This window comes from Balaenoptera acutorostrata, chromosome 11 (genome assembly GCF_949987535.1).
Source record: "Balaenoptera acutorostrata chromosome 11, mBalAcu1.1, whole genome shotgun sequence".
NCBI lineage: Eukaryota > Metazoa > Chordata > Mammalia > Artiodactyla > Balaenopteridae > Balaenoptera > Balaenoptera acutorostrata.
Window position 1 is genome coordinate 59,503,492 of NC_080074.1, and position 27,785 is coordinate 59,531,276.

At 53.1% G+C, this 27,785-nt stretch overlaps 3 protein-coding genes across 11 annotated transcripts; all 3 read right to left on the reverse strand.

Moving 5' to 3' along the window:
* Positions 1 to 126: 126 nt before the first annotated feature.
* Positions 127 to 9,062, reverse strand: ARHGEF25 (Rho guanine nucleotide exchange factor 25). Of its 3 annotated transcripts, none has more exons than XM_007179684.2 (18): positions 8,880 to 9,062; positions 8,476 to 8,590; positions 6,002 to 6,216; positions 5,770 to 5,865; positions 5,616 to 5,689; positions 5,379 to 5,445; positions 5,086 to 5,189; positions 4,828 to 4,897; positions 4,619 to 4,708; positions 4,429 to 4,521; positions 4,190 to 4,240; positions 3,939 to 4,016; positions 3,552 to 3,752; positions 3,218 to 3,398; positions 2,733 to 2,944; positions 1,922 to 2,426; positions 412 to 524; positions 127 to 318 (listed from the first exon to the last, which is right to left on the reverse strand). In XM_007179684.2, exons 1-16 carry the CDS (start codon positions 8,976 to 8,978, stop codon positions 2,316 to 2,318), a joined length of 1,857 nt encoding a protein of 618 aa, XP_007179746.2. In that variant the 5' UTR covers positions 8,979 to 9,062; the 3' UTR covers positions 127 to 318; positions 412 to 524; positions 1,922 to 2,315. The 3 variants fall into 3 exon arrangements, with proteins under 3 accessions (XP_007179746.2, XP_007179748.2, XP_007179747.2); XM_007179685.3 differs by having other exon boundaries at positions 128 to 318; positions 2,829 to 2,944; XM_007179686.2 differs by lacking the exons at positions 8,476 to 8,590; positions 8,880 to 9,062 and adding an exon at positions 7,156 to 7,735.
* Positions 9,063 to 9,408: 346 nt separating this feature from the next.
* DTX3 (deltex E3 ubiquitin ligase 3) lies at positions 9,409 to 14,714 on the reverse strand. 5 transcript variants are annotated; one of them, XM_057556723.1, is made up of 6 exons: positions 14,315 to 14,714; positions 12,909 to 12,973; positions 12,642 to 12,718; positions 11,545 to 12,274; positions 10,434 to 10,651; positions 9,409 to 10,114 (listed from the first exon to the last, which is right to left on the reverse strand). In XM_057556723.1, the coding sequence occupies exons 3-6, from the start codon at positions 12,668 to 12,670 to the stop codon at positions 10,039 to 10,041; spliced, it is 1,053 nt and encodes a 350-aa protein (XP_057412706.1). In that variant the 5' UTR covers positions 12,671 to 12,718; positions 12,909 to 12,973; positions 14,315 to 14,714; the 3' UTR covers positions 9,409 to 10,038. The 5 variants fall into 5 exon arrangements, with proteins under 5 accessions (XP_057412706.1, XP_007179744.2, XP_007179745.2 ...); XM_007179682.2 differs by lacking the exon at positions 14,315 to 14,714 and adding an exon at positions 13,443 to 14,179; XM_007179683.3 differs by lacking the exon at positions 14,315 to 14,714 and adding an exon at positions 13,443 to 14,176 and having other exon boundaries at positions 11,545 to 12,293.
* Positions 14,715 to 15,768: 1,054 nt separating this feature from the next.
* Positions 15,769 to 27,655, reverse strand: PIP4K2C (phosphatidylinositol-5-phosphate 4-kinase type 2 gamma). 3 transcript variants are annotated; one of them, XM_007179680.2, is made up of 11 exons: positions 27,383 to 27,655; positions 24,445 to 24,542; positions 23,675 to 23,771; positions 23,172 to 23,315; positions 19,682 to 19,828; positions 19,454 to 19,492; positions 18,745 to 18,858; positions 18,107 to 18,374; positions 17,835 to 17,938; positions 17,554 to 17,653; positions 15,769 to 17,248 (listed from the first exon to the last, which is right to left on the reverse strand). In XM_007179680.2, the coding sequence occupies exons 1-10, from the start codon at positions 27,554 to 27,556 to the stop codon at positions 17,573 to 17,575; spliced, it is 1,266 nt and encodes a 421-aa protein (XP_007179742.2). In that variant the 5' UTR covers positions 27,557 to 27,655; the 3' UTR covers positions 15,769 to 17,248; positions 17,554 to 17,572. The 3 variants fall into 3 exon arrangements, with proteins under 3 accessions (XP_007179742.2, XP_007179743.2, XP_007179741.2); XM_007179681.2 differs by having other exon boundaries at positions 17,531 to 17,653; XM_007179679.2 differs by having other exon boundaries at positions 15,769 to 17,653; positions 27,383 to 27,654.
* Positions 27,656 to 27,785: the final 130 nt, after the last annotated feature.

The following is a 27,785-nucleotide window of genomic DNA, read 5'->3' on the forward strand; positions in this document are numbered from 1 at the left end:
TCGGTAAGAGGTTCCCTGAACTTGGCGCCCAGGGGGGACTTAAGGTCGGAGGCCTCTCCCGGACCTGGGCAGGTGCTGGCACCGGGTAGCCCACTCATTTTGCCCTCGGCCACCTCCAACTCCGCCCAGTCTTAAATACCCCTCCGCCCGCGGGCCCCGGGTCCCGCCTCCGCGAAGCAGGGTCCAATCCCGTCCTGGAGGGCGCCCTCTCTTGGGGACCTTCTACAGTCAGGAGCCGGCTGCGCCTTGGGGAGGGGGTGTCTCTACGTTAGGCGTTTCCTCAGACATCCTTGGCCGGATCGCTCGCTCTGCAGCCTGCTATGGGGGGAGGGATGGCTGTGGAAAGGGGTAGGAGCCAGAGAGGTAGGGCAAAAGACAAACGCGCCCCGTCACCCAACACCCACTATTTACCGCTCCTAGGTCTTTTGACTCCCGCCTTCTCGCTCCCGGTTCCTTTCCGCATCTGCACCTTGGGCGAAGACAGACGCTGACTCCTCTAGGGTTACTGGTCATTCCCAGGGCCGCTGCATTGCCCACAAGAAGGTTCAGCGGCGTTCCAACCTCCCTTTCCCCCCCCGCAGACCCAAATCCTCATGGGGCGCAGCTTGTCCCCAGAAAGTGTAAGGGGCTCCATTGGCCTCAGCTGTCTCACAAACTATCTAGATGGGAAGCAGCTGCTATTGGATACGGATAGATAGAGAACCGCCCTGCCACACACACACCTCTCTGCTGGGAGTGGCTGGGCCTAAATTCCCAGTTCAGGGCCTCAGGGGGAACACTGAACAGACAGGGAACTTTGATTTTATTTCTCAGAAGCCAAAAACACTGAAGCACTGTTTATTACATATCAGTGCTATTCACAAAGTAGGCACTCAACAACACATATGTGGTTAAATTAAGCACAAAAGGGTCACCCACCCACCTCATCACCCCTGTGATCCCTAAAGAGATACAAAGGTTCTGAGCTCCAGAATTCTATTTGCCCCATCCCCTCCTCCATTCACAAGAATCCTTAGCACCCCTCCCCAGTCCCTGACCCCAAAGCCCTGGGGGTGGGGTACAGTGAGGGTGGGTCTCCCCTCTTCAATTCCTCCTATTGTTCCCCAGAAGTCTTATCTGGGCTGTACGTCCTGTCCCCTCCACCTTAGAGGTCCCTCCCCCCATTGTGGCCAGAGAGACCTCAGGCCCACAGGGAGACTCCAGCTCCTCCTCACCCTCCCACCCCAGCAGTCTATTGTCTGCTGAGGAAGCTCAAGTACACGTGACTGGGCCCAGGGGACGGATGGACACAGTGGACACACCGATGCCCAAGGACCCAGGACAGGGCATCTGGACATGGATCTCTGCACATTTGGCTCTCTATCCCAGGGGCTGCCCCAGAAGTTGGGAGGGGTGAAGACCCCTTTGGGCTCTCCACTCTTGGGTCTGTGGCTTGAAGAAGAATCCCTTCCTGCTCAGTATGGATATGCCTTACAACCTCCCAGACAGCAAAAATAAGGATACCCAGAGCCAGAAGGGGCCACAGCCCCAGCATCCTCTCCACCTCCCCGTGTTCCCTCAGCTGAACATGGTGGCCCCAGAAAGAAAGGTACATTGGGCATTCGGTGCTTTAGAATCTGGGTGTTGGGGGGAATGGTGGGAAGTCACCCCACAGTGGGCTTTCCAGTGGGGTCTAGAACAGAGACCAGAGGGGAGGGAAAGAGGGACTGGGTAAAGGGGAGGATACGTCAAGGTTCTGGGGTTTTCCAGTAGCCCTAAGCTCCAGGTCTAGACTGAGAGATGCTGCAACTGCAGGTGAGGGACAAAGATAATTACATCTTTTATCTTACATCCCGCACCCTTCTCCTTTCACCAGACCCCTCCTCAAATAACTGATTTGAGGGGCCAGCTGATCTCTTCCATACCCCTTTACCCCACTTACCCCTACTTCAGCTTCCCCTTCCCTCTGCCAAGACAGCAGCTTTAGTGATATAACAAAACCTTTATTCTCAAAAAACAGAAAAAACAAAATCAAAAACAAAACCAAAAGTTTCTGTCTGGCCCTTGCCCCAGCCCTCCTACCCACCCACATATCCTCCTTTTGGGGGGACCTGTGATGCATGCATAGGGGTGGGGGCTGAAGGAACCTGTGTTCCTTGAGCAGAAAGAAGTCTTTCTGAGTCTAGGTTTCCTCCTCCAAGTTGACACTCCCAGCCTTGCCCACCCTCCAGATACACCAAGAGGGAGGAATTCTGGGGTGCTGCCAGAAGGATTGCCCTGCAGTTCCTGGGGGAACAGAGTGGCTGAGTCAGCACCACCCCCATGGCCTTCACCAGTTACAGCTCATCTTCATCCAGCTTGGCAAGTCTGGCTTGGCAGGGAGGGGTGTTTGGAATTGGTGGAACTGGAGGAGAGTCATGAGGAGCCTGGGGGATGTCACTGGAGGCCTGAAGAGAGACTCAAGTCAGAGGATCAAAAAAGTTCAGGAATCCACCCTCACTCCTCTCTTGTCAGTGTAAGCCCCTAGTCAAGCCACCCCCTCTTGCCAGACATCTTAGATTATCTGAGACCATCAGCTTCTCCCAGGGTTAAACTGGAGTGGGGGAGGGCGAGAGATGGGAGGTAGGAAGGGGCAGACAAAAGGAAGGTGGTGGAAGAAAGGAATGATACGGGGGAAGGAGGTTTGGGGATCCTGGAACAAAAGAGGACCTCCCCATTCTGCCCTTACAACCAGGGAACTCCATTCCTCATACCTGTGTGTCCAGGGACAGGGGGACTCTGGCCACCTGCCCTTTGGGAAACAGCAGTAGGGAGGGAAGAGAGCCATTGATGGGTGTGTGTGTGCTGACCTGGGCCCGATCTCCAGGCCGAATTCTCCCGGGGCTCCCCACCCCAGGACCTCCTGGCCGTCCCAGGCTGTTGGTCTGGCTCTCCCGTCTCTGGTACTCAATGGGTGACTGCAGTGCTGGGGCAAACAAAGGGACAGAAGGAGGGTTACAGCAGAGACACGCCCTTTCCCAGGGGCTCTGCTCTCAAGAACTGTCGGCCAATGCCAATGTAAGTCGCTTGAGGCTTTAGGGGATTCTGAGTTACTAAATCTTGAGCTAGCAGTGGAAAAGTGAGGATGAGGGATGGGGAGAAGCTGGGGTGAGGGCAGGGATTGGAGACTGGGCGGTGAGGGATTCAGGAGATCCAAGGACCAAGGGAGGATGTCGGGGAGGGAGGGTGAGAGCTTCACCATTGAGAAAGTCCCGCTGGCTTTCCAGGATCTGAGCCACTTGTTTGATCCAGGCCTGACTGACCGCAGGGTCTGCAGTCTGCAGGACATAGCGCTGGATCACACCCTCTGGCCCTCTGGAGGTCAGTGCAAAGCGGCAAGGGTCGCCTTGGAGGTTCCCCTCCAGTCCCAGGCAGCTCACCTGGATTGGCAAATAAGAGGTAGCCCCCAAATTCTTCAGGCCCTCTCTGGTTCCTGTCCCCTCCAACAAATCCAAGAGGATCTGAGAGGCCTCCATCCTCTCAGAGGCCTCCCCTAGCCCAGTCAGACCTCTCCCTCGGGACACCCTCCCCACCTTGATGCTGCTTTTGTACACATATCCAGGCTGCGTTCCACCTCTCACTCCTCCTCCCAGGGCCTCGCTGAAGATGATGATTTGCTCAAAGAGGAAGACACGTCTCTCTCGACCTCGAGAAGAGAGCAGTCCCCCAGCCTCGGGCTCTGTGACCCAGAATGTGTCCTGGCCCAAGAGCTTCCCCTGAGCAGTCAATTTGCCCTGAAACCAAAGGAGAATGGCCTTTGAGAAAAACAATAAGAGAAAAGGGGCAACTCTCTGCTCCTCCCTCCTTCCCCTGACACTCCCAACCAACCATCTCCTGTCAGCCCCAGGAGAGCACAGTTCCCTGTAAGGATCTCCTGAGTGCTCAGCCTGGGGCAGAAGAGCATTACTCCATCCCTGTACCTCAAACCCCCGCAGTCTCCCCAGGGTCATCATGTCATTACAGCGCTTGGGTACGAAGCACATGACCTCCACAGCTTGCTGGGACAAAAGTGAAAAGAAGAGCACTGTCATCATTGGGAAAGAGGCGTCTTCAGACCATGTTTCTATCGCCAACCAGCCTTCCCCTTCACCACCCATGGAGCTGGAGGAACCCAGGAGATTAAGAAGATGAGGTGTGCGTGGTGTGTCCTATGAGATCTGGGAGTACTCACCTCCAGCTCTTCAGTATCCATCCCAGCTCTACTATAATACTTGAGAAAATCCTAAGACACAGAGAAGAAATGCTCAGGGAGGTTATGAGAACATCCTCAAAAGCCCTCACATCCTCCCTTGAGGACACAGGTGAGGGCCCCCCGGAAGTCTGGGTGGGGAGCCTTAGGAACCCTGGGGAGACGAATGAGGAAAGGGCCATCCCAACCAGCTGTGCCCCCAGGGAACAGGTGGCCCTGACCTTGAGCAGCAGCTGGTATTTCATGATCCTCTGCACTGGTTTGATGAGGAGGTCGTTGAGCTGCAGGCGGTGCCCCAGCTGCTGCCGGAGCTCCTGGGGACAGGGACAGACGGGGTGGTTTTGCAGCCTGGAAAGCCTGCTCATGCTGATGATTCTGTCCCCCTTTCCCCAAGGTATCTCAGCCACTGACCTCAAAATAGCTGTCCCCAAATTCTGATACCACATGCTCTGACTTGGGCTTATTCTGACAGTACACCACGTACATATGCAGGCGGCGCTCCTAACAGGAGTAAAATTCAAGAAAGAGTAGAGTGAGTGAGGAGAGAGGGCACATCTCCAGAAAGTCCTGACCCACTCCCAAGCCCCTCCCCTCCTGGGCCCCACTCTCTCAAGCCTCACATGTTTGATGAATAGCTGAGCCAGCCAATCAGGATCCTTCAAACACCGCTGTAACTCCTGCAGGAAATAGCTGGAGGGGTAGGGAGGGAAAAGGCTGGTCAAATACCCCTACTCCAAGCAACTCAGAGCTGTCTGCCCTGGTAGTGTTCCCCACGAAGTCTCTCCAAACATTCCTCAGGCAACAATGGGCCCGTGGGTAGGATACAGAGACCACCAGACATATGCCCCTCCCTTCGCTCTCAGGGATCCATCACTCACTCTCGATGCCACTCGTAGATTTGCTGAATGTTCCCAAACACAATCCTGTCACGACCTCGAAGATTCTCGGGTACCCCCTGAGCAGCCATGGTGGCCATGTAACCCTGTGGGAAGGTTGGGTGGGAACATGAGTGTGTGGAGCCAGTCCTGGTGGGAACCTCCCCTCCCCAAGAAGTCCAGGATGTAGGGGAGACTGGGAAGGTGGGACAGAGGAGCAACAAGGCATCTCCTAACATTAGCCCTGGGGAGAGGGAAAGGGCTGGGCCAGGGCTGGGAAGGGAAAAGGGAGCTACCTCTACAATCTGCCCCAAGTCGTCCACGTACATTTTCTCTGTCTCTACCAGTTCACTCAGGACGTACCTGGGAAGAGAACAGGTTTAGCCACTTCCTCCCTCCTGGACTAGAAGCCCCTTCATTACCACAGCCAACCTCAGGGGAAATTCCAAGTCTCAAATCTAAAATGTGAGAGACAATCCTCTGGAAGTTGTGCGACTGCGGGGGTCAGGGATAGAGAGTGTGTGGACACTTACATACTCCTTTCCAGAGCCTTCTTCTGGTCCTCTTCACTCTCAGGGGCTTGGGACAAAGTCTCCTCTTCAGGTGGCTGTAAGGAAGAACATCCCAGAGTAAGCGAATGGATGCCTCTTGGGTGAGGGTAGCCACCCCAGCCTCATTTCTTCATACCTGCGTCTTATCCCCAGGGGCCCCCAACAATGTGGTCAGCAGGGTCAGTTCTGGCAGCTCCTCTCCTGTGGCTAAAGCTGGTTCCAGCATCCAGTTCTGGGGGCCAGAGGTCAAGTCTCAAAGGTCAGGGACAGTAGCTGTGTCTCCCCAGTGACCAGTGGCCCCCCCAACCTGCCCTCTCCCAGCACCCTTCATGGATGTCCTACATGCTTCTCTGGTGCTCCCTCCTCACCTCATATGGTCCAGCCTGGCCACCTTCTGCCTCAGTTTCCACACTGAGACAATGTTTAGAATGATCCAACCATCTTCTCAGGCCACTGACTGGCCCTGGGGGTCCCGGGGAACAGGGGCCAGAGTTGAGGCCAGAGCTGGGGCCAGAGGGAGCAGCCAGACCCGAGGCAGCTGAAGCCGAGATACTCCCCTCACTGCCAGCAATGGAATAGGATTCTAAGGGGGTGGGGTAGGGGGAGAAAGGGGGTGATAAATTTTGCTTCAGCTCCAGATTCAGGGTCCCTAGGGAGCTCCCAGAGTCTCTGCTTTGTGATGCTCAGCCCCTCTCCCTCAGGGCTCACTTTCTTGCCATCCTCATTGGAGTTGGCCAGGAGAGAAAATTTCACCAGGACACCCTTGGGAGGAAGGACAGAAAACACCTGGCTCCCTAGGCCTGGAACCCCCCAGTTACATGTGGGGGTTCCCCCATATCTGAGCATGGCACCAATATGGGGGTGAGGGCAGCCATCCGGGCAGACACTGGAAGCTGGGGGTGGCCATCTGCTCTCCTACAACCCTCCCCCTTGCAATGGGTACAGACCATTCTCTGAGAAGGGCGGGGGGGGGGGAGAAAAAGAGCTTAAGAGCCCATCTGCCACCCCCAGACCCCTCCTCCACCAAGTGCAGTAGTCACTATAAAAAGAAAAGACTCCTGCAGCCCACCTTCCCAGCACATGCACAAACCCAATAGAGGGGGCAAGTGAGGAGAGTTCATCGGTGTTATCCTTGGCCTGGGCTCAGGGACAGAGGAGCTGTGATTTGGGGAAAAGCCCCTGGTAGACCCTCCTCATCCCTCATTCCTCCATCCCCCTGTCCCTCTTCAGATGTGAAGTAGATTCTCAGCAAAAGGATTTGAGGGAAGATGTGGTCTAGGCATAAGGGGATTGTGCATACCCAGTTGAGAGGAGTCCCCTGCCCCTTCCCCAATTTCCTTAACTTTAACTGATAGAAATTTGAAGGCAAGAGGGGATCTTAGAGATCATCTATTAGGTCACTTTCCTGGAAAACACAGGTATAGTCTCCAGCCTCTAAATCCCTAGCGCCGGGACAGACACAAGTCCTGAACCCTCAGCCCGCCCCCCACTCAACACTGGGCCCTCGCGACCTTACACTCACCACGTCCCCCCCGGGCGAAGCAGCAGCCGCATTTTGCCAGCACTTTTCGGATCACGCGGGGACAGGCACAGCGACCCCCCTTTTGCCCCCCCCGCATGGCGCCCAGGCCCCCCCGCACCCCCCACCCGGGCGGGCCATGCAGGGGGAATCACGGGGGGCGGGGACGGCGCAGGGCGCACACCCCCCCTCCCTCCTACCCCGCTCCAGGCTGGGGGAGGGGGGGAGGGAGGGAATGGGAAGGGGGGGTCCAGGGGTAGGCGGAAGTCTGGTCTGGAAAAGGGCTGGGGACTCTGCAGAGAGGGCGGCGCGGGGCCGGGCCGCCGAGCTGGGCGGGGAGGGTTTCCGGAACCCAGTCGGTGCGGGGCCCAGGGTCCAGATGTCCAGCGGGAAGGGGAGGGATGGTGGAGGAGGCTGTGCCGGGATGCGGCAGCCTCTCCAGCTCGTCTCCGGCCTCCCGGATTGGGGGTGGTTCTAGGCCGGGCAGGGGAGGAGGCGGGGGCCGACTCCCCGAGTCACTGGCGCTGCGCGGGTCCCGGCCGAGCGGCGAGCAGAATAACAGGCCCCGCCGCCGGGTCGCCGCGGGGAGGGGCCTCTGCGGCCCAGCTCCGCCTTCTCCCTCGCTTTCCCCCTTCAGCCAGTGCCGGGTTCCCGCCCCAATTCCCCCTCCCCCAGGCACCACCTTGTTCCCACTCCAAGTCCCCAGCGCCTCCGCCCCTCCTCTCTAGCCTGGGCTCCCCAGCCCCGGGTTCCCTCTCCCTCCCGCATCTCCGGCTCCGACTGCGGAGCACTGGGGTGGGGGTTAAGCTCGGCAGCGGGGTCTGCTAGGGTCGCCCCTCGGCCTCTGCGGCGGAGAAGGGCGCGGCGGATGGGGCCTTAGCCTGTGCGAAGAGGTCCTGGGGTTGGGACTGTGTCTAGCCGCGCAGGGGTGGACAAGGTCCCCCAGTAGGGGGTGCGTGAATGGGGAGCTCTTTGTGGGGAACACAGCCCGGGTACCGCCCTCTCGCCGGACCCTTCTTTCCTCCAGGGCCCGGGACTCCAGCTGAGGCTAATCACCAATTAAGGAGAAGTCCTGGAGACTCGGCTGGCGAGGGGCCAGGGGTGGGGCGCGGGGACACTACGCCAGCGGGGGCTCGGGACCCGCTGAGGTGGGGGACACACAGCAGGCTAGAGGGCGAGAAGAAGCGTGGAGGTCTCAGAGTTTATATGGGTCTCATGCAAATTAGATGCGAACCTTTATACTAATACGAGCAGCATATTTTTTTAATTCGCCACTTTGCGCAGGATGGCAAACTGTGCCCCACCCCACCCCTAGCTTCTTACCGGGCAGCGGAGCCCAGGCGGGGACCTCGCGTTCGCGCTCCCCTCTCTGATTCCCCTCCATACAGTTAGATTCTGGCTCGGTCCCCCCCGGCCCTAGGGGGCTTCTCTTCGGGTGCTGCGGGGACAGAGTGATCGTAAGAAACCCGCCCTCCACGCCCAGCCTAGACCTCCCGCTTCCCCTTCTCCCTCCTGTCAAAATCCACTTTGTTATAAAAGGGTCGTCGCCAAGGCTGGGGTGGAGAGAGCAGTTTACCCAAGAACGTGCCTATGATCCTCTTAATGGAACTTTTGGATTCCTGCGACTACCCCGAAGGATTCTTGTTTGCGGTAAATTGAGTTGTGGGGTGCAGCCATCCTGAAGCCCCCTAAAGACCCCCGACCCCACCGTGGTCCCCCTTTCTTACCCCCTCCTGCCCGGGTAGGGCGCATGCGCGGAGCATGCCCCCCATGACCCCCAGTATCCGGTCAGTGCGGCCAGGGGCGGGGCGGTCCGGGGGCTTCATGCTGGACCCCTACCCTCCTCCAAGTTTCAGAGCCGAGGGGGCACGGAAGCTGGGGGGCTCTGAGGCCAGCGTGCGTCCGGGGAGTTGCCGCCGCGGAATCCGCCCCCTGCCCGGCTCCGCCCCCACTCCCACCCCAGCCAAACTTTTCAAAAGGGGTAGGGTTGTTCCTTTCTCTGCAACCGTAGTTCAGCAACAAACAAACCCCTCTTAACCCTGACTCCGCTGTCGAAGCACGATCCAAGGCTTCGCAGTTTTATCTTGGAGCCCACTAAGTACATGCCGTTTTCCCAGGCCCTCTGGAGGCAGAGAGCCTGGGGAGGCGCCCAGGGAGTTCCCGATCACCACCCCCTTCTCCCTCTCAGCAGGTCCAGCTCCTCACCCCACCCCCCATCCCCCACCCCGGCCCACAGAACAGAACGGGTGTGGCATAGAGAGTTGCATATTTTACTTTATTTTTATTAAATTAAAAGCTACAGTCTGGCGGCGATTCCAGAACAGGGTAAGGAGGCTCCTTCTAGGGGGCAGAGAAGAGTGGGAGAAAGACTGACAAAGACAGAGACACAGGAGAGAAAGGACAAGGTTAAGGGAGAAGGGGAATTGTTTCTGAAGAACACACGCGGCCGGCTCTACGGGGGCTCACAGCAGCCTGACCCCTCTCCCAGCGCAGAAATTCAGCAGTGGAGCAGTATGGGGGGGGGGGGGATCAAGAGACCCTCTCCTCCCCACCCAGGTCCTTTCTCAGCTTAGTCACTGGAGCACATCACAAACCAGAAAAAGCCAAGGGCAATGGAGGGGGCAGGAAGACTGGGAGTATGTACATGGGGAGGAGGGGAGCAGAGCCTGGGACATCAGACTCTGCCAGAAGGGAGTGGCTCACACTGCACTGAAGCACTCAGCCTGTGGGGGACTGGGGAAGGGATCGCCCCTCCTTCTCTGAACCCCTTCCCCAGTCAGACAGTCCCCTACTTGAGTGATGAGGGGGGCAGAGGGAGAGACAACAGAGGCTCCCACTGGGTCCTACTGAAGGAGAATAGCAGGGGCCTCCCAAAGGGGATGTCCTTCAGTCATCGGTGATGCCCTTGGCTCTCAGCTCCTCTTGCACCCGGGTCAGGTAGGTGGGGTCCGGGTACCCAAACCTGGGAGCAAAGAGAAATGAGGGTCAGGGTTAGCCGTTCAGGCTTATTCATATTACCCCCAGGCTCACCCTCATTCTGGTGCCCCATTCTAGCCCCTCCCCACCTTCCCTAAGATTATCCAAACCCAAGATAACTGAGCCCAATTCTGCTTATTTTTGTAGGTTAAGCTGGGCACATTAGGACCAGGATGACTATAGGAGAAACTGGGATAGGCAAGATGGTTGAATAGTTTGGGGGTGGTCCTCTCCAGTTAGGAGGCTCCCAGAGAGAAATGGGGAGAAGGGGTGGAGCCAAGGGAAGGGAAGAAGGAGTTTCGCACAGCTGTGGTCCCCCTGTGCAGCTGGTCTTGTGGTGGATGTCGTTCCAGGTGATGACATTCGGTCTCCCTGTGGTCATGGACGTGCCGATAGTGAAGGTGAGACGCTGGTCAAATGCCTTGCGGAACAGGGTCAGCACCTTGTTGCCCTCAGGGCAGTCCGGGAGGTAGGCCACCCGTGTGGTGCCAGGATACCGAACTCCTGGGTTTGGGTGTTCAGCCTGGGGCGGGGGAGGCAGAGTGGGCAGTGAGCAGCTGGGCATCTTAAGGGTCATCTTGGCCAGCCTTCTGGCTGTACACCCCCAGCTAATGCTGATGGAGCAGCGACAGCCTTCCAGGGAAGGAGCAACTCTAGGGTCTGGGCAGCAGAAGCCTGTTTCCAGACAAAATCCTCATCATTAAGAGGTTCTTTCTGCTGTCCCAATCCCTCAAGCCTCAATTCAGCAACAAATGGATTCTCAAAAGTAGCTGGGCCTTACTCTCCAGATAACTCAGCAGAAATGTGAAGACTGAGAATAATTTGTCTTTCAGCCTTCCCTTCTCCACCTGAAAACACTCCCAATGCATCTTCCACTGTCTAGGCTGTTCTATTTTTCTATTACTCTCCTTCAGAGCTTCCTCATCACTCTGCAAACCAGAACTGGACATTACTCTTTGTCAAGCAGGAAGACACCTTTAGGTTCTTGACCGCTCCTATTTTAACCTTCCACTGTCATCAAGGTTTTCCCTCTCATAAATCTGGAATGGAGTAACGCTCCCAGCACTGTTAAGGGAGGTCAGACCCTTCCCACCGTGCCTGTCCGCACCTGAGCCACCATCTCCACAGACTTCACCTCTGCCAAGAATAGATGTCAACATTCAAGTTCATCAAAGAAATAGAATTCAATTCCTTTCTCTCATACCTGATTTTCACGGGTGCCTTGGGGTCATGGGGATGGAAAAGCTAGGCTTCAAGGGGGCCTCTAGCTCCAGGGCACTTGAGTGGGAAGGCATACCGGGAGACAGCAAGACTGTATCACATCTAACAAACGTACTCCCCCTCACCCAGTTTTCCTAGGCCAGAGAACAAGCGCGGGGAAAACCAAAGGGTAAGGGCAGGCCATGGTATTCTTACCCCCTGGACACCGGGCGGGAAGACGTACTGGATGACGATGGTGCCGTACTTCTCATAGCTGGGTAGTAGGAGTGTGGCATCCTTAGAGACCAGCATCCGCCCATTCTGGGGCTGGTTGCCCACCAGCTGCCCATAGAAGCGGCCACACATGGGGCAGGCCTTTTTCACCTGCAGGGCCCGGGTGATGCAGCCCTCGCAGAACGAGTGCCGGCACTTCTCCAATGTCTTGGCATTCTGGATCTCCCCCAGACAGATGGGGCAGGTGCTCTCCTGCTCTTCTGCCTCCTCCCGAAGGCGGGGGGGAAGAGGAGGGGGCAGGGGAGGAGGAGGGGGGGGCAGCCCCCGTGCCCCTGGGGGCAGGAGTGGGGCTGCTCGGAGAGGGGGCGGGCCTGGGCGGTGCAGCTCAGGGTGCTCCCCTCCACCCCCCAAAGCCAGGCAGCCCATAAGCTCCCCCTGCCTCTGAGCTTTCTTCAGCTCTTTCTCTGCCTCTTTGAGCAGCCCCTTGAGAGCCTTCCGGGCCAGGTAGAGCCCATTGGGAGGGGCTGGGGGAGGGCCCTGGGGGGAAAGCTGGAGGACATAGATGTCAGAAGTCTCGCCGTCTATGAGAATGGACACACGGTGCTCCTCCCGAAGCCGGGCCAGCCGGGCGGGGGTCTCCTTGCTGAGGAAGTCCCACACAGGCTTGGAGACAGTCACTTTGTTCTTGCAGGTGCCTCCACAGGCTGCCATTCTGGACAGGACGAACGACACTGCCCCCAGGGTGAAAAGGACTCAGGGTGGGGGGGTCCCCATTTGACAAATATCAGTGCCTCCTACTTCCCTTTCCTTTCCGACCCTATATTATCTCCACTCACTCAGAGGTCAACCCCCAACTCCTCCCCCAAGTTCATGTTCTGTTTCCTCTTATATTTCAAACTCCAGCACCCACTGAAGAGCAAGAAAGCTTCTATATCTTTATTATCATCCAAGCCAAGCATCAATCTTGGTTCTCCTATACTGCTCCCAGGATCACAGAAACAACCTGCCCCTCCCCCCACGTCAGGTGAGAAGTGGGTTCTGTAAAAGGAAGGGAGATTTTTGCCCTCCTTTTCGCTCACTTTGATCCTGAAGAGCTTGGAATTGGCATGCAGGCTCTCTCTCTCTGTTCCTGCTCCCTACTTGTAGGTTGTGTGACCTGGTGGGTGGAAAGGGAAAGGAGGGAAAGTGAAAAACCCCTTCTCCCATTCCCACAAGCCCCAACCCAGCAGCCCACTTAACAGAGACAGAATCTGGGTGTAAGTTACTGAGAACGGGATTACTTGGAACATGGAATAGAGGCAACCAATTTAAAGGTGAAAGTTGAGGTTCCCATGAAAGGCAGATACCTGGAAAGCCCATGGACGATGAGAGCAGCAGAAATCCCTCTGTTTCCACACTCAGCTGACCAGGACTGGGGCAGGGGGAGTGGGGGGGGTGGGACTGGGTTAGGACGACAAATGTTACCATTTTCCCCAGTCAGCCCAGAAACAAAAACTCCTCTTTCATTTCCTCTCCTTGTCTCTTGCAGAATTCCATCCCCAGCCACTCCCCAAGTTGCTAAAGAAGGAACTTCAGCATGCTAACTTTCCTCTTCCTCAGCTCTGAGGCTCTTAAGAAAGCCTAGGGGTACGGATAAAAGAAGTCTGGAAGGGAAAAGCCCACACACATAGAGGTCTTTTTTGCCACCTCCCTCAGATCACAAGGACAAGAATATTTCCTTTGCTCCCCAATTCCTCGCCCTGCTCCACATTCCCGAATAATTCAGCCCCTATTGCTAGGGAGCCTTCCTTGAGAGTTAACCCGGTCCCTTCTGCTGGAGTCTGTTTGGAATGCCAACGAAGTGGCAGCAGCCCCTGCAATAACAAAGTTCTCGCTGTCACCTTTTAAACCCAGCACGCGAAGTCCAAGCCTGCCAGCTACCTAGGCTGCATTTAGGGAGGGGTGGGGCTCAGGCAGAGGGATCCGCTGGAGCAGCCTGATGTTTCCCCGGAGTCTTGCCGTGTTCAGCTACAGAGCTGTCCCTACAATAACTCCAAATGCAGCCCAAATAGAAAGAAGGGCCATTAGTGTGACCTCAATTCCTTGACTGATCCATAGGGGAGCAGCTCTCCGTTTGTGCCTCCATCATAGTCCCCTCAAGGCCAGATGCACCCCAAGATTCAGAAAGTGAAATTGGAACCCTAGAGCCTCGGCTCATACTGTCCATCCAGGTGGAACACCCTCTCCCCATCAGAGAGAAGCCAGGACCTAGGTGTCCTTTGCTCCGAGTCCTGATGGCACAGAAAAGGGAGGCGGGGCCACAGTTTATGCTGGGTCTGATTCCTCTGGGGCAACCCAGGCCGGACACGGGGCCAGTCCCTCTCGCCAGACAGAGGCCGCCGACAGGGGCAGCCAGGAAGGGCCAGGGTCCCTGCGGGCATCAACTGAGGCATCTCCACCCCGCCCCCCACGACCTCCTGCAAGACCCGACCCGGAACCACCTCCCACATCCCCCGCTCGACAGAGCCCCCGCAGCCCCACAGCTGGGTGGGGTGGATGTCGGCCCGATCGCGGGCCCCAGAACCCCCGAATGGAGGCCAAGGCTGGAGGGTGACAGAAAGAGGATTAGGGGGGCCTGGAAGGGGGCCCCGGCGCCGCGCGCGGGGGAAGGAGGCGGAGGAGGGGGCGCAGGGGGAACCGGAGGGCGCGCGGGGAGGTGTGAGCGGGGCCCGGGGGGCGCGCGGCGGGTGTGGGGGGCGCCGGGCTCACCTACCTCTTGTCAGCGCCGCCATTGCCGGTCACATGACTGAGGCTGTTGCTGGGATGACGGTCTGGGCCTTAGCAACCGGGGTGGGGGGGAGACCCCGAGAAGGTGGCGGGGGGCGGGGGAGGGAGTTTGCAGGGGGTGCAGACTGAGGGAAAGGGAAGGAAGGAGGATGGCACCCCCCTTCCCCTTCACGGGTGATAATCACCGTTTCCTTTGACCCCTTCTATCCACAAGCCCCTGCTCTTCTGCCCCAAAACAAAAATGGAGGCGCCGTCCCAATCTTTGGAGGCTTGGGGTGGTATCGTGGAACAGAGGGTGGGAGGTTAAATCCCTTAGAGACGCCACCCTTCTCGCTTCCCCCTCCCGGGAGGGGGCCCTCTCCCTTTTCTTTCCCAGCCAGCTTCGTGGCAGCTTCTGGGAGCTAGTGGTGGATGGGTGGGTGAGGAGTGTCGCTTACGTAGATGGGGAAGAGAGGGCAATTTCTCTGTGATCCTTTTTCTAGAAAGGCCTTTGAGGAATATGGGGTAGGAAGAAGAGTCATAGTAAGAAGCATTGGTTCTAAAAAATAAGTCCAGGACTAAACTATTTCAATCCCCTGCCTCATCGCTTGCCTCTTCCCAGATTGTTACCTTCTGTGACCCCGCAAAACCTGCTCCCAGATGGGTATTGGTAAGTGTCTCTGATTTTTCTCTTTACACAAACAGGGATACTGAGGCTGGTGCAGAATGAGAAGTGAATACTTTTTTTTTTTTTTTTTTTAATGCTTGGAGTGATGGTAGTATCAAGTCTATGGTTGAAATAGAGTTAAAAACTCTCAAAGGAAAAAAAAAAAAAAAAAAAAGCTCTTCTCTCTTCTGCTTCCCACATCAGGGCAATCTCCGCCCCCAGTCCAACTCACTTCCCTGGGGCCACATCAAGCCAGGTTTTTCCACCAGCCAAAAGACCTCCTCAGCCAGCAGTACCGGATGGATCTCCCAGACTGGCAGCAACTTCTGATAATCCACCCCCTTTTCTTTACTCCCTCTCCATCTGGATGGTTGGTCACTTTCTTCTTTACTTTCCCAGGACCCTGCTGTACTCTTCCTGCCCTCCAGAGGACTTCTTTCCAGGAAGCCTGCGGGAACACTGAATTCCTTCTCCTTTAGCTCATGTGTGCTTGGTGCTCACCTTTACAGAGATGGGAGTGTGATCTAGCCCAGAACCCTGGGGGAAGAAGGAGCGTCACATCATCTCAGCTGTCCCTGGCCCCCCTATAGCTAACTCCCACAAAATTGGGGAATGTTTTCCATTCCCATGCACACTCAACACCTTTTTAAGTTCACAGCCATCTACCTTGAAACCCACATCCTTAGGGACCAACACCTTAAAGACCAATCAGAATTCTTCATCTGGTCTCTGCATCCCTAAGCCCAAGCTTCCAAAACAGCGAGAGGGAAAGAAGAGGCATTTCTGTGAAGGAATTCAGATTCAATAATTTATTTTCTATATAGTGACAGCAACGGGAGTAAATACACAAGATCTTTTTTATTAATTAATAAAACAAAAAAGATGAAAAAAAAACAGAAGCAACAAATGAAGAAGACCATAATGCTTATGATACATCAGCCACATGGTCAGAAAACCCATTTCTAAAGAACAACAGTTGCTGGTGTCATGGAGTTTTATTGCATTCAACAGGGGAAAGGTAGATGGTTGGAATGAAAAAGATCCATCAGCCTCCTGACAGGAACATATTATAGGGACTCTAATCCTTAACTAGGGACTCCTCTTGTCACTTCCTTTGGAGCAGAAGATGCAGGGGCAGGAGGAATTCTCCTTTATGACCTCATGACTTCTTGTGAGACAGATCAGTCCAGGCAGATACAGAGCAAGAGTCTTCGTACCCCACAGGCCGCTTGCTGGTGCCCATCTTTATGTTTTAGAGAAGTGCAGAAGCCTCAGGGGGGATGTAGGATCACAAGAAGAACGGCTGCCTGAGCCCCAAGGGCATTGCGGGGAAGGGAGTGCACTATCTCAGCTCATCAGGGTCTGCTACATTCTGAGAATATCACGTTTTAACTCAACTATCTTTGGAGGGGGCCGGGTTATGGCTCTGACTCCTCTCTGGGGGTGGAGAGTGAAGATGACAAAGGCGGCCATCTGTCCCCTGAGAGACACAGTAGCAGTATAAGACGAACAGAATAACAAATCCAACTGGAAAAAGGGTTTGAGAAGGAGAGGGGAAGGAAGTATGCTAGGGGCACACTTCCAGGGAGTAGAGGAGGTTCCCACACGTGAGACTTCCGTTCTCTTGAAATAACCAGGGTTAACCCAGGTAGAGATATTCCCTTCTGCTGGGTCTAAAACCTTAGGGGTGGCTAGACATGAAGAAAGGGAATTTAACGTGGGGAGTGAACCTTATACCCCTGGCTCATCCTCCCAGCCTCCAGAACTGGCCACACCCCCAATGAAGGGTTCCAGTTCCAGGAGGGATGTGAGGTCCTGGTGAAGAGCAGCAACAGTGAAACACCTTCACCCAGGATTCAACACTGTGGCCATCTCTGGTGGGGGTGAACGTGGAGTGAGGGAAGAGACTGGAGAGTAGTCAACCCTCAACAGAGACCTCCAGTTCCCTGCATAATCACAAGAGTCCTCACAGGTCCCACCTCCATGAGCTGCCAGCCCGCCCACCATTCTCCACCCCACCCACATAAGATTGGCCATATCCCATCGTATGTGTGCATGCCTGCACCCACATCTGTAGTATTTTGAAAATCTTCCATCCCAGGGCCTACCGGGAAGGAAGTGTGCCACAGTGAGCTCTATAAAGTTATCAGCAAAATTCAGACACTCTTAGTTCATCCCACACAGCAAAGTGCATCCAGAGTAGCAGCTTGAGCCAGGTCCATCTGTCCAGTCAGGTCCTGAAGATGGCAAACAACACCCTTCCCCCAGCTCCTCCTATGTTATGGAAACAACAGGACATTTTACAAAGATCAAGGCACTTGGGAGAGAGTCAACAGTAACACTCTAATGAAGCAAGCAGACTTGTTGGAGGGGAAGGGAGAAGGAAAGGAAGAGGAGAGAGGACAATGTATTTCTGAGGGCCAGGAAGAGCCTACTCAACAAGACTGAGTTATTTGGATGGAAGGAGCCTGTAGCCTGAAGTTAGCAAAAGAGAAAGAGCAGAAGTAGTGGCCAGAATATCCACAATTCCCCCCAAGCCTCTCAGAACCCTACCACCTGGAACACAGAGCAGCAGTCACCATGGAGTCAGGCAGTCTCTTAGGCAAAGATGTTGGTAATAAAATCCAGGAATCGCTTAGCATACTGCTCAGGATGGACAGTAGAAATCTCTGCCCCCGCCTGTGAGAGGAGGTATGGAACATGGTGTCAGGCCCCGCACCCCTCCCCGACTCCCCACTCTCAGTTCCACTCCAGATCATTTCCATACCCAACCCTTCATCCTTCTGCCACCCCACTGCTCTGGCACAAGAGGCTCTTGAATAGTCAAGACAAGAAAGGAAAGGCTTTAGAGAACCCTCACCCCATGCTTGACAGTTTTGGCTGCGTGAGCTGCTTTCTTCTTGGCATCATACTGTGTCAGGATGTCAATGAGGCCCATGAAATACACCTCCTTCTGAGGGGCCCCTGGGGAGAGAGACCAGCAATGAAGAGCAAGTACAGTCCCAATTCCCTCTCCCCAGGAACCAGGCAGCTCTGTTTTGAAAAGCTAAACAGCCTCTCCAGCCACCACCCTGGTCTCTGTCCTCCAGGGACCACCCTCCCCACCCTTAAAATTACCAGGCTCTTTCTCACCCTCAGCACTCCGGATGGCATAGACATCAATGAAGGATTCAAACTCTCCAGGGCCCAGGGGCCGGTGGGAATGGATGTAGCCGCCGATACCCTCAGGGGAAGTGCCATAGGAGCCCACCAGAGCAGGAGGTCCGGTCAGGCCACAGTCCCCATCCCCCTCTGACTCCTCCTCCCGCACAGGCCCCTCCTCCTCCGGTTCAGAGCCGCGAATGATGTCGTGGATGCCCAGCAGAAGGCTGTAGTCCATGATCTTCAGCTGCACTAGGAACTGAGACCCCACTGACAAATCAGAAGCCCCAGATCTCCCTCTCCACTCCCAGGTACCACCCTTATACCTCCATCCCTGAATTTCCGGGGCCCTCCTGGGGAAAAGAAGTGTAAAAATTGAGGGTTGGGAGTATACCATTGCCCTTTATTACCTAATTGTCCTGGGTATCTAAGATCATTCTTTTAGCTCAAGCCAGCCACCCCCTCCATAGGTCACCTCTAGAGGGTTTTCATGACTCATACCCAACTCCCCTACATGCAGAGAACCCAAAGGGAAGGGGAGGAGTTCCCTCGTATTGTGAATGGGCAACTGCCTTGTGGGGAGCAAAAAAGGGACACAAAGCCATTTCCCACAGCACCCCAACCATCACCTCCACATCTCTCTTTAGCTTCTCTAGAAAGACTTTCTTCTCCTCTTCAGCAATATAAACTTTCTGGTTCTTGTTGAGAAAGTCCATATCCTTAAGGGTGGGCAATTCTTTAACCTGAGAATAGGTAAAGGGACATCTTGGGAATACAGCCCTTACCCCACGCTCTCAGAAAACCCTGCTCTATGTAGGGCTTTGTCTCTGACTCTGGGGTGTCTAGGGGAGACAGATTTACAGCCCATCTCTCATCTGACTTCATACTAGGATGCTGCCCAGAGCCTGTTCTTACCTCTGGTGGCTTCCCCAGACCCAGCCACTGCGGCTGTACCCCAAATCACATCCCACTACTTTCTGCCTATGGTTTCAGTCCAGAACCTCCATTCTGACTTTTCTTTCTTCTTCTGAAGCAAAAACAGCTGCTTGAATATGAGAGCTCAGAATGGGAGGTGGCTGGTAAGCATTTTGCTCTTGAAGTCTGGCATTTTCACATATCCCCAAACCTTCCACATGGACTAACCCATGCCAGTGACAAAGAAGCTCTTCCCACTGCCCCTTCCAAACAATCCCTGGATCAGGAAAAGTTTACATCTCTCCTCTTTTTGGTGGTTTAAGATAAGAATAAATAGCTGGGGATCCCTACCTCTTTACCCCAAGAAGGTCCCTTTGACCTGCCCTCCCCCATCCCTCACCCTATCAACTAAAATTATATCACCTTCTCCTTATCGCTGGCTTCCCGGGACACCAGGGAGCCCTGTGGAGAGACCCAAAGACAAAGTCAGCAGACGTGGCTAAAAGAACAGTCAGGACCCAGCTCCTAAGACAAGTCCTCAAACCCACAGCCTTCTTTCCTTTAAAATGAATCATCCAGTGCCCTCCCTGGCCCTTCCCCACCCTCAGGTCATCAGGAGCCTCCCCTTCAGCCCTCACCTCCTCTCCTTACCTTGAGGTCATACTTCCTGTGCACAGGGAGACGGTGGCTAAACATGTTGCGCATCACAAGCATGTAGCTGTCTTCGTTGTCCACGCTAACCCGGTACATCCCCAGGAACTGGGGCAGCAGTGTGTTGCCATGGCACTTCACAATGTACTGGGGTGGAAGGGAGGAAGGAAGCGGAAGAGGCTGAGCAGCTCAGGGATGGGAATTCAAATGCTACTATTCCATAGGGATTCAAGTAGAGAGGTTACAGAAGGTCCGAAGTGGTGTGGGGACTTTCTAAAGATGCCCCTGGTATCCATGCAGTTTCTGAATCCTCATCACCTTTCATTTATCCCATGTGTATAATGTCTCTTAAATTTAAAGCGCCATCTCTCCTTTCGTCTTTATTATTCTTTGAGATGGGGAAGGGTACGTGTTATTATCCCTCTTTATATGCAAGTAGTCACAGAACCAGTAGTAGAAATTACATCAACAAAATGATTTTATCTAGACCAGTGGTCCCCAACTCGCGGGCTGCGGACCGGTACCAGTCCTCGGCACGCAGGAGGTGAGCGGCAGGCGAGCTCCCCATCGCTCGCATTACCGCCTGAACTATCCGCCCCCCCCCATCCCGGCCCCAGCTCCGGTCAGTGGAAAAACTGTCTTCCACGAAACCGGTCCCTGGTGCCCAAAATGTTGGGGACCACTGATCTAGACCAATGTTTTTTGGTGGGCTAGACTCCCACAGTAAAAATGTTTGCAAGATGGTCTATAATCTGGATTCTTAAAAAAAATTTCTCTTTCAATGCTACAATCTCCCTCAGTGTTGCTGCCTACTTCTCCTCATAGCCAACCTTCTCAGAAAATTAGTCAGCCATGAGTCCACTTCCTCTCTCTCATTCATATCTCAAACCACTGAAATCAGATTATACCCTCATTTCTCCTCTGAAATTTCTCTACTCCTCACTGCCTCAAATCCCTCAGTTGCCAATCTCATGGGTATCTAGTCGTCATCATATTTCAACTGGCTGGCACTTGATACTACTGACCAGCCTCTCCTTAAAACTCTCTTCACCCTGAGCTCCCATCACACCACTCCTCTCTATCCTCAAATCCTGTGTGGAATGCAGGAGGGCATAAATCATTAAAAGCATCTGACAGCTCTCGCCAAAAAGACCCTGACGTGGTGCTGGCCCTTGAGGCTTCAGTCTCAGCCTCACCGTCAGCCACATGAGGGGAAGAGGTCTCTAGATCTGTCCCCTAGCAGGGACTTCAGAGCTGGGGATAGAGGCCTGGGGGAAGGAGGAAAACACAACCATAGCAGAGCCTCTGGGCAGCAGTGACCACGTGGCCTTACTTTTGTTCCCATCTTCCCTCCTTGTTTCCCTCCTTGGGGCTGTGGGCATGGCTTTAGACAGCCAGGGTAGTCTGGTCACTGGGAGGAGCAGAAGAAAAAGTTTTTGCTCCTTTGAACCTGATGGAGGAGGCCATTTGTATTTGGAAAATGCTCTATACATTGGGGACTGCCTGTATTTGGAAGATTCATTAACTCTTAGCATCCTGTTCTCAGCCTCCAAGCTGTATTGAGAAGTTACTAGTCTGTATTTTTATTAAGCCTTAAAACTTCTTTTATGTGCATTTAGTGCCAACTTTTTTGTAGAGCTGTATTAAAAACAACAAACTTGTGCTCACTTGTGTCTCTAACTTGTGCTAACTTGTGTCTCTATGTAACTTTGAGAGGAGCATTCTGTTATTTTTACAAGGCAGGAGTGTGTATAGCTATTGAATTAAACCTAGCAAACACGTTAAAAAAAAAAAAAAAAAGCGTCGGACAACTCTTAGTCTCCTTTATGGGCTCTTTTCTCTTCTTGCTCCTGAAGGCTCTTTCCTCAATCTTCTTTTCATTTCACTCTACACATCCATAATCTTAAACCCGAACGAACTTTTTGGCCAACCCAATATAATACATTCATGGTGATAATTACCATCTATTCACCTATAGTTCTGAAATCTAGACTTCTAATCTAGTCCTCTTTCCCAAACTCCATATCCCAACCACTTATGGGACATCTATATCTGCATGAACTGAAGAAACCACAAACTCGACATGCCTAAATCCGAACTGTCTTCCTCCAAAAACCTGTTTCTTTTTCTGCTCCCCAACTGTTGGTCACTGGGCACCCAGTCATCCCTAAGCAGGAATTTGGAGCGCCTCTGCCTTAATTCCCACAATTCTCCCAAAGGTCTTCCTTTCCATCTCCACTGCATCATCCCTCCAGGCCCTTGTCATTTCTCACCTGGACTATTACAATTACCTCCTAACTGGTATCTCCACTCTCAGTATTTCCCTCCTGCAATCCATTCTCTAAAATGCTGACACAGGGATATCTCTAAATAACATATATATCACTCCCCTGCAAACCACCTCCAGGATAAAGCCCAAACTCTTTGTGTGGCTTACAAAACCCTCACAGCCTGGCTCCCGCCTAACTGTTTTTCCACAATACCTTATCCCAGCCACACTGAATTTCTTGCAGTTCCACACCACCAAGCTCTCTCATGGCCTTTACAAGTGCTGTTTTCCTTTGCCTAGAGTGCTCTCTTCCTCCTTGTCCAATGGCTGGTCCCTACTAGTCATGCAAGAATCAACTTCTAGGATACTCCCTCTAAAAAACTCTCTTTGAGCCTACCAAGTGCACCTCTTGCCCCAGGTGAGTTGGGATGCTCTTCCTCTGCCACCCCAGAGCATCCCCTAGATACCTTTACTCCTTGCACGCAGCTTGCTGTGTGCTAACTAACACTAGCTTACTGGTCTCTGCCATTAGAACAAGAGAAACTCAAGGGCCACGGCCATTTCATTCACCTCTTTCTCTACTGCCTAACATAAGAACTAATAACAACAGACATCAAATATTTGTTGAATAACCAAAAACTCTTTTAGAATCTTTCATTTATTCCTTGAGCATTGATTTTGGTGAGATTTTTCTTCAGTAGAAAGATATTCAGGCATGTTTTTACTCCCAAAATAGTCCAGAAACTTCACATTCCAAATTCATCTGATCGGACAGAATACCTTCCCTAATCCCACTTAGGGCTGGATATGATCATGGCTTCCCTCCTCCAATCTATCCCAATTGTGCACTTATCCTGGTTTTCTCCCCAGACTGCATTTATTCCTGATAGTACATTTGGTGTTAACACTTCATCTAATTCTGACTTAGTCTAAAGTTTATACTTTGCTATACATGTACCCTTTATGCATCTATCAATTCACAGCGGTTTTAGATTAGAAGTGCCAAATGAGAAGGAACACAAACTCTTCTATTTAATCAAACACAAATCGGTATGCAGAGGCTCTCTTTTTGAAATGCCTTGTTTTCAAAAGTATGATGTCAAATGCTTCTTGGGGAACAAAATGGGCTATAGGGAGGAAGAGGGATAGGAAGTCTCCCAAGTGCTCTGGAGCTGAGTTATGAGTAGGAAGGGGAAGAACGAGGCTGGAGAGAGACCCGACCTGATGGTAGTTGGAGAGGTTGCTATGCATGTCAGCAATGTCCTCACTGGATACTTCTTTGATGACCAGAGTCCGATCATAGGAGATAAGGAAGCGACCATCACTGCCTTCACTTTCACTCGGGGGACTTCGGGTAAGGGACACCTGGGGACACAGAATAGGCTAGAAGCTCTTTTCCTCCCCTTTATATAGAGATGCAAGTCTAGGACAGTGGCCAACTGAACACACCTGAAAGTGGATAAAATCTTGACATAAGAGGATGAGCAAGGGCTCTAAATTTGGTGTCCATATATGGACTAAATGAAATTGAAAGCAAAATTTTTAATGTATTTACATTTCCCCCCAAGGATAGGGTTTATAGCTTTCTTCAGATTTTTTAGATGCCTGTGACCACAAAAAAGTAAAGAATACCTGTGAAGGCCCTCATTTCTCCAAACATGACTGTCCCAAGGATTCCCCAGTTGTCAGGGAGAAAGGACTATCCTCACCCAATGGACTCTCACCAAGTAATCCTGGTCATCAATACCAAATCGATCACGCAGGTTCCTGAAGACCTGGGGACAATACTCCTTGAACTTGAAATGACTGGGCAGATTTTCCCTGCAATAGGGGTTTTCAAGATAAGAAACAAAGTAACAATATTACCTTATATTTATGTAGGGCTTGACACTTTATAAAGCACCTTCACACATATTACCTTATTTGATCCTCATAAAACCCTTGTGAGGTCCTTTAAAGGTGTATTATTCCATTTTATAGAAGGGGAGGCTGGCTCAGGGTGGTTGAGTGACCTGCTGAAGTCACATGACTGGTAAGCGGCTTAAGTAGAACCAGGATCTACTGCCCATCCAAACAGCAGCATTTTCCAAATCTCAAGCAAGTCAGAGACATCCCTAAATAAGCAATAGGTCTTGAATGGCATCTTCTGATACTAGGAGGGCTTATAGGACTCAGGTATTTCTTTCAGGGAGTCCCTCTCAGAAACTAATGGTAATGGCATCTAAACGTATTTATTACTTTGTGAATCTCCAGGCTAGAGGAGAGGTAAACTAGTACACATAGGTAAGGGTGTAAGGAACATTGGAAATTACTTTAGTGGTTTCTTTACAAAATACTGAATTTCTGCATTGGAAGGAAGGTTAGACAATACAAAAACAACTTGTAAGTTGCCTTCTAAATCTAAAACCTTCAACTCATTCAATCTTAACTCTTAAAATTATTTATTCTCTTTTCTAGGAAGGTTGACATGAGAAGGGTGGGGATTCCCACATACCTGCGGAAGAGGTGATTGTTGACCTTGATCTTGGAGCTGGCCTTAAAGTCATCTGGCAGCAGCATCACCGGGGGAGGCACCTGGCTGAGCTCATTGATCTGATAAGCCAAAACAAGAACAGGAAGGCAGTGAGTAGGGGTTGGAGAGCTACTTATACGCTGTGTCTGGGCAAGAGTCAGAAAAGGGCAACTCAAACCTCATTCCCTTAAAAACACTGGTTATGCATATGCTTGACAAAGGTGAGAGTATGCGTCTGCCATCTTCTGCTGCCCAAGGCCTGCAGTAAGCAACCCTTGCACACAGCCCCTCACACTCCTGCCCCCGTGGAACTTCATGCTCACAACAGTCATTTTATATTAGGCAAACTCTGTAAGCAACTCTGGACTATTTTTTAAAGCTGTGACAAATTCTAGAGAAAAAAAATACCCTCAGCAGACTCAAGACATTCAAGACAAACAGTTCCATGCTCCACTGGAAACAAAAGGCATTTTCAAAGTACAAAGAGAGTTAAAGGGACTCTGAGGGGTCGACAGCAGCGAGAATGAAACGTCCATATCCTGAAGGAGGCATCTCCTTACAAACAGGACCAGTCCTTCCAGACCACTCTGACCCAGTTCTCTGTAGTAGGTCCCCACCTGCCTAGGTGTAAGATAAAAGAAAAACAGCTGATTTCAGAGGGAATGCAGGCAGGCAAAGGATATGAGCTCATTAGGCATCTGTTCACTGAAGTCAAGCCAACCCACAGCCCAAAGGATGCAAGCATCACATGCTCTCCTCAGCCCCAAGAATCAGCAGTCTGCTAATTCAGGGTGGAAAGGGGGATCCTGCACTAAGAAATGCCCAGGAGATGTGCTTTCTCCCCACTGTTGCCATAGTATCTTTCACGCACCCTTATCACTTGACTCTAACCTCTAGTTTACGTGAGTTCCCCACCTGGGTTGTGAGCTCTGGTAAGGACCAGTTCTAGTCATCTGCATCACTCAGGTGCCTAGCTAGCACAATACCTGGCCCACAGTGGTCCTGAAGTGTTTATTAACTGAATAAACAGATGCCTTGCCTATCCTTACTTGATCATTCGACAGAGGTTATGAAGTGTAGTCTAACCTAAATCCCATACACTGCAATGGAAACCCAGCTCCTCTCATTCTCAGTAGGAAAGGAGGACAGAACATATTCCTCCAGAAAAAAAAAAAGCCCCTAGAGATTCCCAGCCTAAAATTCAGCTACAGTTCTTCATGCCCCCTCCTCGCCACCTGCTGTTAAGCAGGCTGAATCATCACTAAGACATATGTTCAAGGAATTTCTCCATTCCAGACCCTTGAAGTAAATGTGTGCTGGCTGGAGGGTGGGGTATTCGGGCTAAAGTATATATACCTAGGGAAGCTGACGCAGGTCTTATGTGTAATTCCCCAATCCTTACCAAAGGAAAACCCTCCTTCTTAAGCTTCCCAAAGGTATGGATGGATGAGTCATAACAGAGGCAGCCCACCTCCATCAGCCTTGCCCATACCAAGTGCCTTAGACTGAGCTGGGAGCAGTCCACAGAGCCACAAATGCAAAAGGGAGGTGACACACCCCCAGATGACTTTCTAAGCCACATAAAAATGTGACAAAAACTGTATTCCTCCTCATCCCCTTCCACCTCCACAGCACTACCATGACTATAATGTTTCAAGGAAGTTGAGTTTTTAAAATATTGCTTGGTGGCTTCCCTGGTGGTGCAGTGGTTGAAAATCCGCCTGCCAATGCACGGGACACGGGTTCGACATCTGGTCCAGAAAGATCTCACGTGCAGGGGAGCAACTAAGCCCGTGTGCCACAACTACTGAGCCCGCGTGCCGCAACTACTGAAGCCCGCATGCCTAGAGCCTGCGCTCCGCAACAAGAGAAGCCACCGCAATGAGAAGCCTGCGCACCCAACACAGCCAAAAATAAATAAATAAAATAAATTTAAAAAAAAATTTTTTTTTTTAAATATTGCCTGTCACATTCAAGGTCACTGCATCCCTCCAATCCAGATCTGAGGGAAGGGAGGCAATGGCTGTGCTTCCTTCACCTGAGGTATCCTCAGGAAAGCAGATGAGCTGGCCTCTTTTGGCCTCCTCCGGATTCCCAGGCCAACCGTCTACAGCAGTTCCCTGATTCTAAAGTTCACCACCATAATGTCCCCATGACCAGAGCTCCTGAGCCAGCTCTTTGGTCAAAGATGACCCCCACTTACACCAAATACCATTACTCCAGCCAGCAATGGGTTGCAATTAAGACCAAAGGCTTACATACATTAAGTGCTGAGTAAGTGCAACCACTAGGCTCAGGGTGGGGTAGCTTCTCTGAAATGCTGTACCTCTGGAAGGGAAAGGAAGGGACACATGCAGGATTAGAAGGTCCAGGAAGCCTGGAGCTTCCCCCAAAGCCAAGGTTCCAAAGTCACGGACGGCGGCTGTAAAGCAAAGTGCAAAGGAGAAGTGAACGATTCCCTTCATCCAGTTACCCTCTCCGCTCCCCTTCTACACTTACACTCTCACCGGAGACCTCACCACTACCAAGCCAGAAGAGCTACTCTCCCTAATGTCCTTCCAGACGGAGCCGGATCCCGGCCGGTCTCCGTGGCCTGAGGCTGGAACTGACTGGAAGGAGGCAGGGAGCTGGATTTCAGTTGGGGAAGATGGAACCAGAGTGGAGGAGTAACGGGCGGAGGGAGAGACAAAAGTCTACGTTAAAAAGAAAAAAAAAAGGTCTAGAGCGAGAAGGTACGCTGGGTGAAACACCTGAGGGTAGGTGGGCAGGGACCAGGACAGCCTGGGGGAAAAGTGGCAGCGCTAGGGGCTCCGGAGGCGGGAGCCTGGAAACAGACAAGCCCGGAGGAGCTGAGGGGTTTGGACAGGGCCTCCGCGGGGCCAGGGCCGGGGCCGGGGCCGGGGCCGGGGCCGGGTCTCACCGAGTGGGCTACGCCCCACAGGAACACGCCCATCAGCGGGTCGGCCGCCCGGAACACCTTCACCTTCTGCTGCACGAAATGCTTCTTCTTGGTTTTGGAAGCGAAGCCGAAACCTGTGCCGGAAGCCACTGTCGGCGTCGGTACAGTGGCCGGCGGGACCGAGGAGGACGCCATAGTCTCCCGCACACCCAACCGAGTGAAAGCCAGAGCCGGCCGCGATGTGGTCTCCCAACCCCGGAAGCGGCGCTCACCTGCGCCTCCGTCACGTGACCGGAGGCTGGTCCGCAGGCGCGCGAGCAGGGCGGGGCAGGCTGACTCCGCCCCCTGGCGGCCGCCCGTCTGCCCCAAAGCCCGCGCGTTGGCTGGAGTCACCTGGCGGCGGGGAGTCGCACCGAAGCCTTTT